The sequence below is a fragment of the Hylobates moloch genome, unplaced genomic scaffold (genome assembly GCF_009828535.3).
Source record: "Hylobates moloch isolate HMO894 unplaced genomic scaffold, HMol_V3 SCAFFOLD_5, whole genome shotgun sequence".
In the NCBI taxonomy this organism is placed as follows: domain Eukaryota; kingdom Metazoa; phylum Chordata; class Mammalia; order Primates; family Hylobatidae; genus Hylobates; species Hylobates moloch.
The window spans coordinates 95,882,290-95,897,303 of NW_026652280.1; the positions used below are offsets into that span (position 1 = coordinate 95,882,290).

The window sequence follows — 15,014 nt, forward strand, 5'->3', positions numbered from 1 at the left end:
TAATAGGAAGTATTAAGTAGAAGCCCCTAGAACTTCCTTGTCCTACTAACATAGTACATATGAAGCAATTCTGCATTACTATGGGAATTGTAGAGATTAATGGCATCTTAAAAGACCTAAAAGAAGCAGGGGTGGTTATACCCATCATGTCCCTCTTTAATCCTCACAGTTTGGTCTGTGAAAAAGTTAGATGTAAATTAGAGAAAGACTCTGGACTACTGTACACTTAATCAGCTTGTCACACTAATTGCAGTTGCTCCTCCAGATATAGTATCTCTATTGCAGCAAACGAACATAGCACCTGGCACTTGGTATGTAGCTATTGAAATAGTGACTATTTCTCCACGTTAACTTTAAGGAGAACCAGAAGCAGTTGCTTTTACCTGGCAGGACCAATAGTATACTTTCACAGTTTTGCCTTAGGGCTATGATAATTCTGCTGCCCTCCATCATAATATAGATCACAAAAATGTTGTTTGTCATAAAATTTCATAGAACATCACACTTATTAACTTATATTGATAAAGTTAAACACATTGGATCAGTCAAAGGGAAGGTAACACATACTTTAGAGGCCTTAGTAATAAAGATGCATGAATAAGAGGGCAAGTTCTCACACTGTATAAGTCAGGGTCCAATTAGGAGAAAAAACACACAGTGATTTGAATAGGGAGTTTAATGAATTATTAACTACAAGAGGGAACTTGAGTAATGGGTTATTTGATAGTAATTAGCAAAAATAATTCTAAAGAATATAGGAATAGCAGATATAAGTAACAGTCACTACCCCTAGGGTTAAGATAGAGTATAACAGTCACTACCCCTAGGGTTAAGATAGAGTAGTGTGAGAAAACAAATTTTCCATGGATTTTTTAGCATTCTTACAAAAACCTCAGTCTTCAGAGACACGGGAATATATACATTATAAGAATAGAGAATGTTTGCTTTCATTTCCTCTAGAAACATTTTGTTTTTTAGATACACTGAGTATTAAATCTGTAAACATTGGTTTCCCTAATGGTGGAGCTAATTGCTTCCATACTGTAAACCTTATCATCTCAAGAGGCAAACAGTAATTTTGGGCTAGGCACAAAAATTAAAGCATTATCTCCCTAGTTGTTTACATCCCAAACGGGGAGAACCCCAGCGCCACGAAGAAACATCTAGGTTGTAAAAGACATAGACACTGGGTTTATCTTCCTCTTGGAGAAATTGATATACAAACCAAAGAGTTAGAGTAAGGACTTTTCCTATTCAGTTCCAAGGAGATTCAGAAAGGGGGGATAAAAATGATTTTTCCCCTTTATAAATGGAGGACACTCATGTTTCTTCATCTCTTACATAGAGAGTAATTCTGTCACTTGTGTATCAATTTTTTTTCTATTTGGGTCTTATTATGCAGGATTTTGGGTGTGGAGAGGCTAATACTGAAATGTCATTTTGGCTATTGATTGTACATTGAACATGGTAAGAAATCAACTTTTATCGAGAAATCATCTTTTATCCAGAAACTTCATGTGTGCATTAAGGAAAATTTAATAAAGATAAACATTAAAAAGCTGACATGCACCCAGAGGCAACCCTTTCTGCATCAGGGCTTACACCCAGACTTTATTAGAGAGGGCACAGTCTGGCATAGTGGTTCATGTCTGTAATCCCAGCACTTTGGGAAGCCCAAGTGGGTGGATCTCTTGAGCCCAGGAGTTTGAGACCAGCCTGGGCAACATGGTGAAACCCTACCTTTACAAAGAATACAAAAACTAGCTAGGCATGGTGGCATGTGCCTGTCAGCTACTCAGGAGGCTGATATGGGAGGATCACTTGAAACCCAGGATGTTGAGGCTGCACTGAGTCTGTAATTGTGCCACTGCACTCCAGCCTGGGTGACAGAGTGAGACCCTGTCTCAGCATTGATCCACTGTATGGCTGCAATGTTGCAATTAAGATGCTGCAATGTGCCATTCAGAGAGAACTCGATGGGATCTATACTTTTGAAATTTTGCAAAAAAAAAAAAAATGCTCTCTAATGTACTGGGGAAAGTTATTCAGAAGAATATGTCTTACTAGAGGCACTCCACCATGCAAAGAGGGATGTTGAGGGAAACTTGGTGCTATTAATTACTGTGTACTTCAAAAGCTGGATATTGGTGAAGCTGACCATGTTGCAGGAATTTGGTGTTGGTGAAGTCAGCCTATACTAAAGAAACCTGCCAGGTGGATCACACTGGCATTATAAGTGGAAATTATGAGGCAGAGCATGAGAAAATAGGAAGCTGCACAAAATAAGAGTTACAGAAATTTGCATAAGCATCCCTCGTGTCTGTAACAGAATACTAAACTATGTGTACACTGGGCCAGATACCATAAGGCTGGCAGAGAAGAATTATGGGAAGACATGGGCTAAACAGAGATTATTAAGTTTACACTGGGCTGGGGGATGTTGTAAACAGCTAGAGTAGAGATGCTTAACTGAATACTGTGGGGCCTCAACTGAGATCTCAATAAGGCCACACCTTAGCAGTAGGGCTACTGTAACACTGAAGTAATCGGTAATGCGAAATGCCATATCAAACTTAGGAAGAAAGTTCAATAAGGTCAAGCTTATTTACAAGTAACTCAAATACCTAACAGAACACAGTTCAATACTCTTTTAAAATACACAAGAAAAAAATGCAGCTGTCCACACATAAAATTAAAAATCTCCAACATTCACTAAAAAACTACTAGATATATGACGAAGCAGAAGTACATCACCTATAATCAGAAGAAAAGTCAGTTAAAAAAAAGAGAAAGAAAAATGAAAAAGATGATGGGGTTAGCAGACAGGGATGCTAAAACAATTACAAATATTACAAATTTGTTTAAGGTTAAGAGGAAATATGGGTGTAATAAGGAGAGGAATGAGTGATATAAAAGAACCAAATGTAACTTCTAGAAATCAAAGAAAATATCTGCAATAAAAATTTCACTGGATAAGATTAGTAGCAGACTAGAACCTGCAGAAGAAAACGTCATTTAAATTGAAGACAAAGCAATAGAAATTATCAAAACAAGGAGCACACAGAGAGAAAAGATTGGAAAACAATAAACTGTGCTTTAGTGATTTGTAGAAAAAACATCAAGCAGTTCTTAGACAGAAATTTGTAGTTTCTAAGGCTTATATTGGTAAATAAGAAATGTCCAAATTCAATGATTAAGCATTTTAAGAGGCTAAAAGAAAGAGAAAATTGAAGCCAAATTGGATAGAATAAGATAACAGAGAGGAGAACTGAAATCAATGAAATGAAAAGCAAACAAAAATAAAAAAACCCAAAAGTTTAAAAAAAAGTACCCTGAAACTTAAAGTATAACAAAAATAAATAAAATAAATAAATAAATAAATGTGATAAATTTATAGTTAGATGAGCCAAGACAGAGAGGAAGACATAATTAATGAGGGACTCTAACTATAAATTCTGTACATATAAGAAGATTAAAACAGGAATATTATGAAGAACTTGTGCCAATAAATTCCACCACTTTTAAGAAGTGGATGATTCTTCAAAAGTCACAGGTGATCAAATTTTACTCAAGAAAATATAAGAAATGGAAAATCTGAATGGCCATATATCTATTAAATTAATTAAATTAAATTAAATTTTCCCACAAAGAATGTGCCAGGCTCAATGACATCACTAGTAAATTCTATAAAAGATTTAAGGAAGAACATGTACTAAGTCATCACAACTTTCTGACTAGAGAGGAAGTGAAAATCCTTTCCATTTAGTGTTATAAGGCCAGCTTTATTCTGATATCAAAATCAGACAAAGTCTTCATGCACAACATAAAAAAAGAAAAACTAAAGAAAAACCTCCCTCATAAATACAGATGCAAAGCTCTTTAACAAAATGCCAGTAAATAAAACCCAACAATAATTAAAATGGGTCATATAAACAAGTAAAATTTACCCCAGGAATAAAAGGTTGGTTTAACATTTAAAAATCAGTTAATACAATTTGCTGTATATAGGAAAAGTCATGTGAATAACTGAAAATTGATTCAGGAAAAAAAATTGGCAAAATTTAGCCTTCATTCACAAAAAACTTCTGGCAACCTAGAAATAGGAAAGAATCTTCTCAACTGCTAGCTATTATCATAAGCACAATGAGTGAGTTGTTTTAGATTTGTGCAATTTGTTGTCCTTTAAAATAAGCCATAATTATACTTAACGGTGAACTCCAGGGTTTATGACATATGTAGAAATAAAATGAATTACAAACAGCACAAAGAAAAGGAATGAGTAAGTGGCATCAAACTGTTTAATTTTCTTGTATTATGTTTAAATGATATAATGTGAATTAAGGATAGACTTTGGAAACTTAAATGCCCATAATATAAATCATAGATCAATGATGAAGAAAAATAGGGAGGAGGAAGAGGGGATGGAGGAGCTGAAAAAGCCAATCTAACAGGTACAATGTAACACTAAAAATACATGATTAATGCAAAACAAAGCAGGAAAGGAGGACTACAGGAAAAACAAATAAATAAAATAGAAAATAAATAGCCACACGGGAGACTTAAACCCAACCATATTAGCAATTCAACCTAGTAGACTAAACATCTCAATTAGAAGTCAAAGTTTGCCAAACTGAATTAGAAAAGCAGTACCTCTTGTATGATGTTAAGTGTACTTTAAATATAAATACCAAATAGATAAAAGTAAATGGATGGAAAATGTATGCCATGCAAAACAGTAAGCATCATAAGTTTCATATGATATATCAGACAAAGTAGACTCCAGAATAAAGAACATTATCATGGATAAATAGGAGTAGTATGACAAGAATATTATCATAGATATTATCAGTCCAAAATGATAAAAGACATCAAGAATGAAGAAGACATAACAATATAACATATCTATGCACTTAATATCAGAGTTTCAAAATAAATAAAACAGAAACTGATAAAATTGAAAGGAAAAATTGACAAGCTCACAATTATATTGTGCTATATTGATAGTTTAATACTTCTCCCTCAATAATTGTTGTAACAAGTAGACATAAAATCAATAAAATTAAAGAAAAAAATAAAAAGAATTGAAAAGGAAGGAAAATGTTGAAGAATAAAAAAAGGAGACCTACAGTTTTAGCTAACTTGAGCTCTTTGTTGTTTATAAAGCACTTCATTTTAAAGTGGCAGAATATACATTCCTTTCAAGTGTTCATGGGACAATCGTCAAGAGAAACCATTTGCTGGAATTTAAAATAAGTCTAAAAACCTTTAAAATACATTAAAAAGGAGTATAATAATACAGAGTATCTTCTACTATAACATAAATATATGTATAAAATACCTGAGTGTTTAAAAATTAAACACCACACTTTTAAATAACCCATGAATCAGAGAAGAAATCAAAAGAAAGTTTAGAGAGTATTTTAAATTAAATGAAAATTTAAAAAATTGTCATGATGCTGTTAAAGTAGAGCTTAGGGAGAAATCATAGCATTGCATTTTTATATAAGATTAGAGGAATGGGATAAAATCAGTGATGTATCTTTCTATCTTAAAAAGCTAGATGAAGAAAAACAAATTCAATGTAAGTGCCATCCAAGTTTTGCATATATCTATAGTTCATTCATTTATATTGCTGATCAGTATTCCATAGTATTAATGTATTTTTTGCCTATTTTCAATTAGATTGTTTGCTTTCTTGCTGTTGAATTTTGAGAGTTATAAAATATTTTTCTAGGAATCTACTGCGATTGACCTCCAAATTTTTACTACAATTCCAAATTCTCATGACAATAGTGGAAGGAATTCTGATGTATTGAGAAGAGGAGGAAACAATAATCTCTAACTAAGAACCACTGTGACTTTAGTCACAGGATTACAGCAATAATGATAGATATATATTTTTTATTTTTAAATGTAAAAAATTTTTATTAGAAAATAAAATATGGTTGCACTGAGGAGATATCTGTTTCTCTAAGAAATATGCTGCATACCTATCAAATGTAAATTGTGCTAGGTAGACATTGATAAACCTTTATTGGTTTAGGTAGACACTGATAAACCTTTATTAGTTTATAATAGCAAGGTTTTAAACTTGAGAATAGAAAGGAACCAGGTTAAACTTAAATGATTAAAGTTAAGATTATAGAGAATAATATTTCCAAAATCAGCAGTTGAGTGATTGTTTTTCCCTAAATGACACGGACACCATGGCATTAACTATCAGCACTTTCCACATCCTCTTCAGACTGTATCATGTGAAACAGGAATTATTTGTGATGGTGTTTGTCCTTAGCTCCAGAATTTGTGCAGCAATAGGGACACATTTTTTTCCAGAGGATATTAGGCCAGAGAGAGAGGGTTACACTATGGGGTTTTGGGTTCTGAGTGGAAAGACTCCTTAGATCTCTATAAAAGAGAAGGTGATGCAATCTGCTGAAAGTGAGGGTGCTGAATAAGGTTGGGCCTGTGCAATGCTCATAGTGAGTATTCAAAAAGCACAAGGAAGGAAGGAAGGAAGGAAGGAAGGAAGGAAGGAAGGAAGGAAGGAAGGAAGGAAGAAAGGAAGGAAGGAAGGGGGAAAGAAGGAAGGAAGGAAGGAAGAAAGGAAGGAAGGAAGGGGGAAAGAAGGAAGGAAGGAAGGGAAGGAAGGGAAGGGAGGAAGGGAGGCAGGGAGGGAGGCAGGGAGAGAGGGAGGAAGATGGAGCACATTGTCATTGTTCTGGGAACTACTATTCTAATCAATATGAGAAAAGTGAACATACATACTCTAAGGATTTGTCCTTCAGACCACAAGGCCAGAGTTAATGGAGACCTTACCATGGCTAAAGAGAACTTGGCAGTGATCATTGGAAGGATAAGTAGAGCTGTCCTTTGAGAATGAAACAAAGATCTCCAAACTTGGGCTCCTGGGGCATGAAGATGTTGGCTGTATACATCTTTTCTCTACTTTGGCTGTTCATTGACATGAATACTTTCAGATGCTTCTGGATCTTCTCATTACTGGAATCTGGGCCACAAAGGTTGGGAGGCAAACAGTAACTGGTAGTTTTAATAATTAACTATCACTGATTTCTCAGCCAAAGGTCATTCTCTTTCTACCTTTCTGAAGCTCAGACTCAGACACATAGATATGTGAAGAAGTGAAAAATCATTCACAAATTATTGATTCTCTTCAACACCCTCCACCTCCTACCCTATATAGGTAAACTGTAAATGGTCTGAGCTGTGTGGCAGAAGCTCCCCTAACTAGTGAGACACTTAGCACTTTGTGAGGGTGTTGTGTAGCCTGCTCACACTTGCTGCTGGCATTGGACTTTGCTCGGACATATAGGAGAGGTAGTGGGGTGGGCTGGAGGGCATGTGGGAAAAGTGGGAAAATAAAACTGCTAATAAAAGGGTTCAATCTGCTTTTTTCTTACCTAACATTTTGTTGGGTAAATATTTTTCTTCTTTTCTCTTTCTTGGGCATACATAAGAATGAGTTCTTGTTTCTTAGAGAATATATTACTTACTATGTGAGCTTCGTTCTACAGCTAGAGAAACTTCTGCAGACATTTACTTTGTTCTTGAGCCTTCTTTAGCTTCATGCTTACCTGCAGGCTCCATTTCTGTAAAACCTAGTACAAACAGTGAATTAGTTCTAGTTAAGTTGAGAATTAAAGAATACAGTTTGTACAGTGGGGTTAAAATGTTGCTCTCCAAATCACTGAAGATTTAACCACCCTAGCGCTCACTGTTACTAGCTTTAGGAGTCCTCCTGAGGCATTGCTGGACTGTGGGTCAATAGAAAGACATGGTGAGGCAAGGTCTATAGCAGGGATATTTTGTGGGCTCATTCCAAGACAGTCCTGGGACACGAGTAGGATTTCTATGGAAATGGGTTCCACAAGGACCAGTTCTCTGTGGAAGTAATCTGGCTATTGGAGATTCTTTTGTGTGTGTGTGTATATGTGATATACATCTGCCATCCTAATATTCTAAGCAGTGGAAAAGAGTTCACTTCTGAACTCCAGAGTAAAATGTTTTTTATCACCAAGCCCCATCCAAGAACTCAGAAATAAATATGACTGGCATTTGAATTGGATCATTATTAGCTTACTTTCCTTATGTTTCTGCTACTTCTTTTGCATTGCTTATGTTTCAAGTTGCCTGCAAAATTTAATTTTTAAATGCTTTGTTGAGCTTGTAAAATGATTTTTTTTCCTAAACAGAGGGCTTTGTGTATAGTTATTAAGATCTTCATTGATCAGTTCTTTATTACCCTGAGGAGCAGAGAATTAAAGAGTAACCGAAAATATATTTTGAATAGCCAGAATGATGTGACTAAACAAATCTATGCTCTAAAATGTATTGGCAGCATTTTTTCTGGGATTAGTTTGCTAAGAGTTTCACTATGAATGGATGCTGAATTTCATGAAAGTCTTTTTCCACATTGATTGAGATGATGACATGCCTTTCTTATTTTTGTAGTTGTGGTGAAATAAACGTATTGATTTTAAAATGTTAACCCCAGCTTTAATCCTTGGAGTAAATCCAACACAATTGTGATGAATAACCAGGTTTAAATACTACTATGGTCCTTGTCAGATTTTGCTATCAGGCTATGCTTTTACTAAATAAATTGGGGAAAGTTCCCTCATTTTTATTCTCTGGAGCAATTTTTGTAAGATTGGTGCTTAACAGCGATCATCTGATCTGATCTAGGTGTTGTCTTTATACAAAGATTTAAAAGTATAAATTCAATTCCTTTAATATGTTTATTTAGATTCTCAGTTTTTTTGTGTTTGATTTTATGAGTTATATTTTTAGGTTTATTTTATCTAAAACTTTTCAAATATTTGATATAAAGTTATCTGTAATATCTTCTTATGATTTCACATGCCCATGGGTTAATGATATTTGTTTTTTGTGTTTGCTTTCTTTATCTCTTGATCTGTCTAGGTAGGGGAATATTAACTTCATTGGTTTCTCCAAATTACAAACTTTTTGCTTTATTGATCTTCTCTAGTTTATTCTTCTTTTCTATTTGACAAATTCTTGCCTTAATTTACTGAATTATAGATCCTTAGTTTGATTTAAGTTACAAATGCTATATTGATTGATGTTTATATTCTTTTCTAAGATGTGCATTTAAAGCTGTATACTTCTCTATAATCACTGCTGTAGCAATATTTGACAAGTTTTTACATGGCTTATCTTTATTATCATTCAGATAAATTATTTTTTAATTTCCACTGAGATTTATTTCTCACCTGCTAGTTGTTAAAAATATATTTTAAATTTCAAAAATAATTTTTTAACAGATTTGGGTTTGTGGCTTAATTATAAGTCAGAAAATACACACTACATGATTTTAATTCTTTGAAATTTTTTGAGAATTGCTTTATGACCTAGCACATAGTCAAGTTTAAGAAATGTTTTGTATGCACTTGAAAAGAGTGTGTATTCTGCAGTTGGTGAGTAGCGACATCTATATCTATATACCTGTATATATAAATTCAATCGTTCGTTAATGAGTTGTTTAAACTTTTTGTCTCCATACAAGTTTGGATTTGCCTATTCTATCAGCTTCTAATAATTGTGTCAAATACTTCCACTATAATTTCATGTCCCAGGTGTGGCATGAAAGCAGCAGAGAGAACTACTGGATCTGAAAAGGAAGCTGATAGAGATAATGGACATCTTTTAGTTGATTACCTGTGTGGACAGATGACCCAGTTCCTATAGGGCCACTCCTATAGGAGTGTTGTGCTGTTGAATATTCACGAGACTGAAAAACTGGTACAACTTAGGGAACAGAAGGGGAATCCCTAGTAAAGTGAGGCTATATTTTTTCAAAGCTCAATGGGATAGAGGCTCAAAAAAAACAGATCAGGTTTGGAGAAGGGGGTTGGAGAAGATGGTTGAGTAGAATCCTTGAGCAGTTGTCCTCCCTTAGTGAAATCATCTGAACAACTATTCACACAAGAAAGCACCTTTGTAAGAACTAGAACAATAGGCACTGATGAATGTTCACCTGCATCAAGAACATTCAGGGAAATATAACCTCAACAAATGTTCTAAGGAAGTCACCAGTGACATCCTGGAGTGAAGACAATGTGATAATGTGTGATCTCTCAGAAAGTGAATTCAAAATCGTGGTTTTGAGGAAGCTCAATAAACTTTAAGAAAACAGGAAAACAATTTAGAAATTTATGAGATAAATTTAAAAATCTCTTGATTGAAATAATAATTTAAAAAAACACCCAGATATCCTGGAGCTGAAAAATACAGTTGGCAAACTAAAAAATGCATCAGAGTATCCCAACAACGGAATTGATCAAGGAGAAAAAAGAGTTCAAAGACAGGCTATTTGAAAGCATACAATCAGAGGAGAAGAAAGAAAAAAATAAAAAATGCTTGTGAGATCTAAAAAATAGCCTCAAAAATAATCTAAGTGTCATTGGCCTTAAAAAGGGAGTGGAGAAAGAGATAGTGGTAGAATGTTCAATCAAAGAAATAATAATGGAGAAACTCCAAGCCTAGAGAAACATATAGAGATCCAAGCACAAGGATGTCAAAGATCACCAGGCAGCTTAAACTCAAAAATGATACTCCAAGGCATATAACACTCGAACTCTCAAAGGTCAAGGACAAAGAGAGGGTCCTAAAAGCAGCAAGAGAAAAGAAACAAGAGACTCAAACACCTCAATTGCAAAAATAATCCCAAATAATCTGATTTAAAAGGGGGAGGAAGACCTGAATATACATTTATCAAAAGAAAACATGCAAATGACTAAAATATATATTTTAAATGCTCAATATCACTAATCATCAGGAAAATGCAATCAAAACCACAATGAAATGACCAGTTAAAATGATATAACCAGTTAAAATGGCTATTATAAAAAAGACCGAAAATAATGATACCAGTGAGGATGTGTAGAAAGCGGAATGTTCATACGCTGTTGGTAGAAAAGTAAATTAGTACTGCAAGTATGAAAAGCAATATAGAAGTTCCTCATAAAACTAAAAATAGAAACTACCATATGATCTAGCAATTTTGCTGCTGAGTATATACTCAGCTGAGTATTAAAAAAAGGAAATCAGTATATTGAAGAAATATCTGCACTTCCATGTTAATTGCAGCACTATTCACAATACTCAAGATGTGGAATTAACCTACATGTTCATCTATGGATGAATGGATAAAGAAAATGTAGGATATATACATAATGGACTACAGTTTAGCCATAAAAATGAAATACTGTCATTTGTGACAACATAGATGAATCTGGAAGATATTATGTTAGAGGAAGTAAGCCAGGCACAGAAAGACAAATATCACATGTTCTCACTCATACGTGGGAACTAAAAATATATGATATCATGGAGATAGTAAGTAGAATGGTGATTATCAGCGGCTGGAAAGGCTTGGAGAGAGGGGAGAATGAAGAGAGATTGGTGAATGGATACAAAAATACCATTAGAAGGAATAAATTCTAGTGTTTGTTAACTCATCAGGGTGACAAGAATTTATTGTATATTTTTAAATAGCTAGCAAAGAAACTTCGAATGTTCCCAACACAAAGAAATGATAAATGTTTGAGGTGATAAATATCCCAATTACCCTAATTTGATCATTACACATAGTAGTTATCAAAATATCCCATGTACTCCCATAAATATGTATTACTATGTGTATCGATAAAAAAGGAAAAATATAGGCCAAAATACAGAAAAAGTACATTTTAGGCTGGGCGTGGTGGCTCACGCCTGTAATCTCAGCACTTTGGGAGGCTGAGACGGGTGGATCACGAGGTCAGGGGTTCGAGACCAGCCTGACCAACATGGTGAAATCCCATCTCTACTAAAGATACAAAAATTAGCTGGGTGTGGTGGCAGACGCCTGTAATCCCAGCTACTCAGGAGGCTGAGGCAGGAGAATTCCTTGAATCCGGGAGGTGGAGGTTGCAGTGAGCCGAGTTCGAGCCACTACACTACAGCCTGGGTGACAGAGCGAGACTCTGTCTCAAAAAAAAAAAAAAAGAAAGAAAGAAAAAGTAAATTTTATTATACCCGTATATTCATAGACTGAGGTTTATATCTGCTACCCAACTATATAAAAAATAAAGTTATCGATTTTTAGGGGCTTAATTTTTAGTTAAAGTACACAAGATTGCACAACAGAAGAAAAATAAGTGTGCAAATAAATGTATGTTAAGTATTGAATAAGTGAGACAAATTGTAAAAATCAATTAAAGCAAGCAATACCTAATAAAATAAAAACATTATTACGTTTGTACTGCCCACACTTTCTTTGACACCATGGGAATCTGAAGAATTGCAAGACATAGTCTCATCTTCAAAATGGCACATGTATACCTATGTATCAAACCTGCACGTTGTGCACATGTACCCTAGAACTAAAGTATAATAAAAAAAAGTTTACATCTTATGGGTTAAAAGCCTGTAAAAATGTGTCCTTGGAGCCCAGAATGATCATGTCAGCTTCTTTTCCCTGTCTTTCACCTTCAACACGTAACAGAATAAACTTCTCCTGGAAGCTGCTTGCTCTCTGCTACTCTCCTCTAGCCCAGTGGTTAGCACAAAGACTTGTATTTGTCAAATTTCCACTATTTTTCCCTAGCTTGAGGGAAAAAAACAAAACAAAACAAAAAAGGGCAATATGGTAAATTTTTGAAAAATAATGATAAACCTATTTAAATAAAACACTAAATTAAAGAAATGTCCCTACAATTATGCCTTGGCAGTTTGGTGATATAAAATATTGTTAATTTAATAAGGCAGTAATAATGACAGATTTTTAAAAAATTACTTGGCGAAATTTTAAAAATGGGAAATTTTACCGATCAATGAAATTTTAAAGTTACTTTTCACTGCTCTAGAATCTCTTTTAGGGGTAGAGCATTTGGCCCTTATAAGGCTTAATTCTGTATGTGGATGTGGTTGATTTGCTCAAATGCTTGTTCTGAGGGTCTCTAACAAGGAAGAATTAACTTTCTATCCCAGAAAGGGAGGTTTCCCCTGGGGGTTGAAGTAGAACTGTCCTTGGAGAAGTGTGGGCAGGAGATAGAAATAGAGAATTTCTATAAAAAGACATTCCTCTTAACTGCACGAAGTTGACTGCATTATTGGAGAAATAATTCTATCCATCAGTGATATTTTGGAAAGAATAATGTCAGCCCGGACATTCCAGCTCCTATTTCATTTTTTAATACTAGGTTTTATTTGATAAAAGCCCCTTCAGAGCCTAAAATGACTGAACAGAGGAGTCAGGTAGCTTGAATTTGTAAAATGTAAGAAAGAACTTAAAGGGTGAAACTGCATGTGGTGAGCAATGGAATTTTTAAGATACAGGATGAGATTATCTTTGAATACGTGGCTGCATGCAAGGGAGGGGAAGAGGCCAGAGAATAGGATAGTGGTCTTAGATTTCATTCTCTTTTTTCTAATTCACTGCAATTCTTTTCTAACATTTGTCTGATTTGGGGAGAAGGAACATTATGCCTCATATGTCAGTGCATGGTGTTTGTCTTGCTGAAGGCTGAGAATATGGAGTGGACTGAGAAGAAACTGTTCTTATTGACATCATTTTATCATAGAAATGATGTAAGAGAAGCATTGGTCTTTTAGATGAACTAGGACCTGACTTTGCATTGTCTTTGTTTTTCAGCAGCACAGAGAGTTCAGAAACTAGGAGGTATGGAGAAAGCCCCAGCTACTAACATCATTAGGAATAAAGTTTTTGCTTTCTTTCATAGCTGGAAATCTCGCTCCTCTGGCTCAGAAAAACAAAGGGCTCTACCTCTCTTGAGAACCCTCAGCACCTAAGACAAGGAGAAACTTAGTGCTTCCAGCGGAGGGGGCTGGTGACATGAAGTCTACAAAGTTCCCAAGAGAGGACAAAACCTGAGAGCATCAGTATGTCTCATGCAAACTTCCCCTGCCCCTGGAAAAAACTCTGGAGGATCCAGGCAGGAGAAGAGATAAGCTGTGGCCCACGTGGCTCCCTGGAGAGAAAGACAGCTCTCTGGTTTACTGGGCTAACTGGAAGACAGCATTCCCAGAAAGGATAATATGGAGCAGGATTGTAGCAAAGGTGTTCTTTCCCCCAGCTAGTGGAGCTGAGCTTATAATGCAGCTCAGCCTTCAGCACATGCAGGGATCCATCAACAGGAAAAGAAGGGCCCTTCTAATGTTTGTACAGTCCGTAAGTCAGTTCTCTGGTGCAGACAGCCTCACCCTTGTTCTTTTGGTGGTCTTTTCTTTTTCACCCAGTATATTAACCAGGAACTGACTTGTCTTTGCTCATTTACCTTAACTTGAAATATAATCTTATATGTTCTTCCTGTGGTGAAAGATTGATTTTTTTTCCATCACTCTCTTCTCTAATACCTCTTCTTCTTTATTTTCTATTGAATGCCAGCTCCTTTCCCTCTTCTCAAGAAGAGGGAAAAGACACATGTCATAACCATTTTCCCTATTGAAGGAAGCTGGCAATTTGATAACATAACTCTCATTACATTCCTAAGACAGAGGCTGGGGTGGGTGTAGTGCAGTGGTCTTCAAACTTTTTTTAACATTCACAATTCTTTACAATTTTTTGAATTCATCTCTTAGTTACAAATTCATTTATTTGTAAGTTATACATAGTTTATTATACTAATCTGTGCATTTAAAAATACAAAAATAGAGCTTTAAATAGTTGAGTTAAATTTTGAATATATAATATTAATTTTTTATCAATTTTGGCTAGTCTCTTACATTGCTATATATCATCAAGGCAAAGTTCATCATTAATAATAACGGAAGTAAATGTGTAATTGTTTCAGCTCATAGTGTAGCCAATAAAGAGATTGTTCCAGCAGGAAAAGTAATAGGACTTCCACTTTTTGGTTGTTTGCTTGTGCTTGCTTTATGAAGATTCTCTTCAATTTGCAATTTCTCACAGGAATCTTTTTAAGCCCCTCATTCCTTTTATGATAGTTAATGTAATAAAAACTAGATAAGAT

General features: G+C 34.9%; 1 protein-coding gene across 1 annotated transcript in view; it reads right to left on the bottom strand.

Moving 5' to 3' along the window:
• Positions 1-15,014, bottom strand: part of LOC116469229 (putative olfactory receptor 10J6) — a 146,512-nt gene that overhangs the window by 74,422 nt on the left and 57,076 nt on the right. Inside the window, exon 2 of the mRNA XM_032154038.1 lies at positions 4,553-4,558. Coding sequence (XP_032009929.1) covers positions 4,553-4,558 — 6 coding nt within the window. The remainder of the gene's footprint in view (positions 1-4,552; positions 4,559-15,014) is intronic.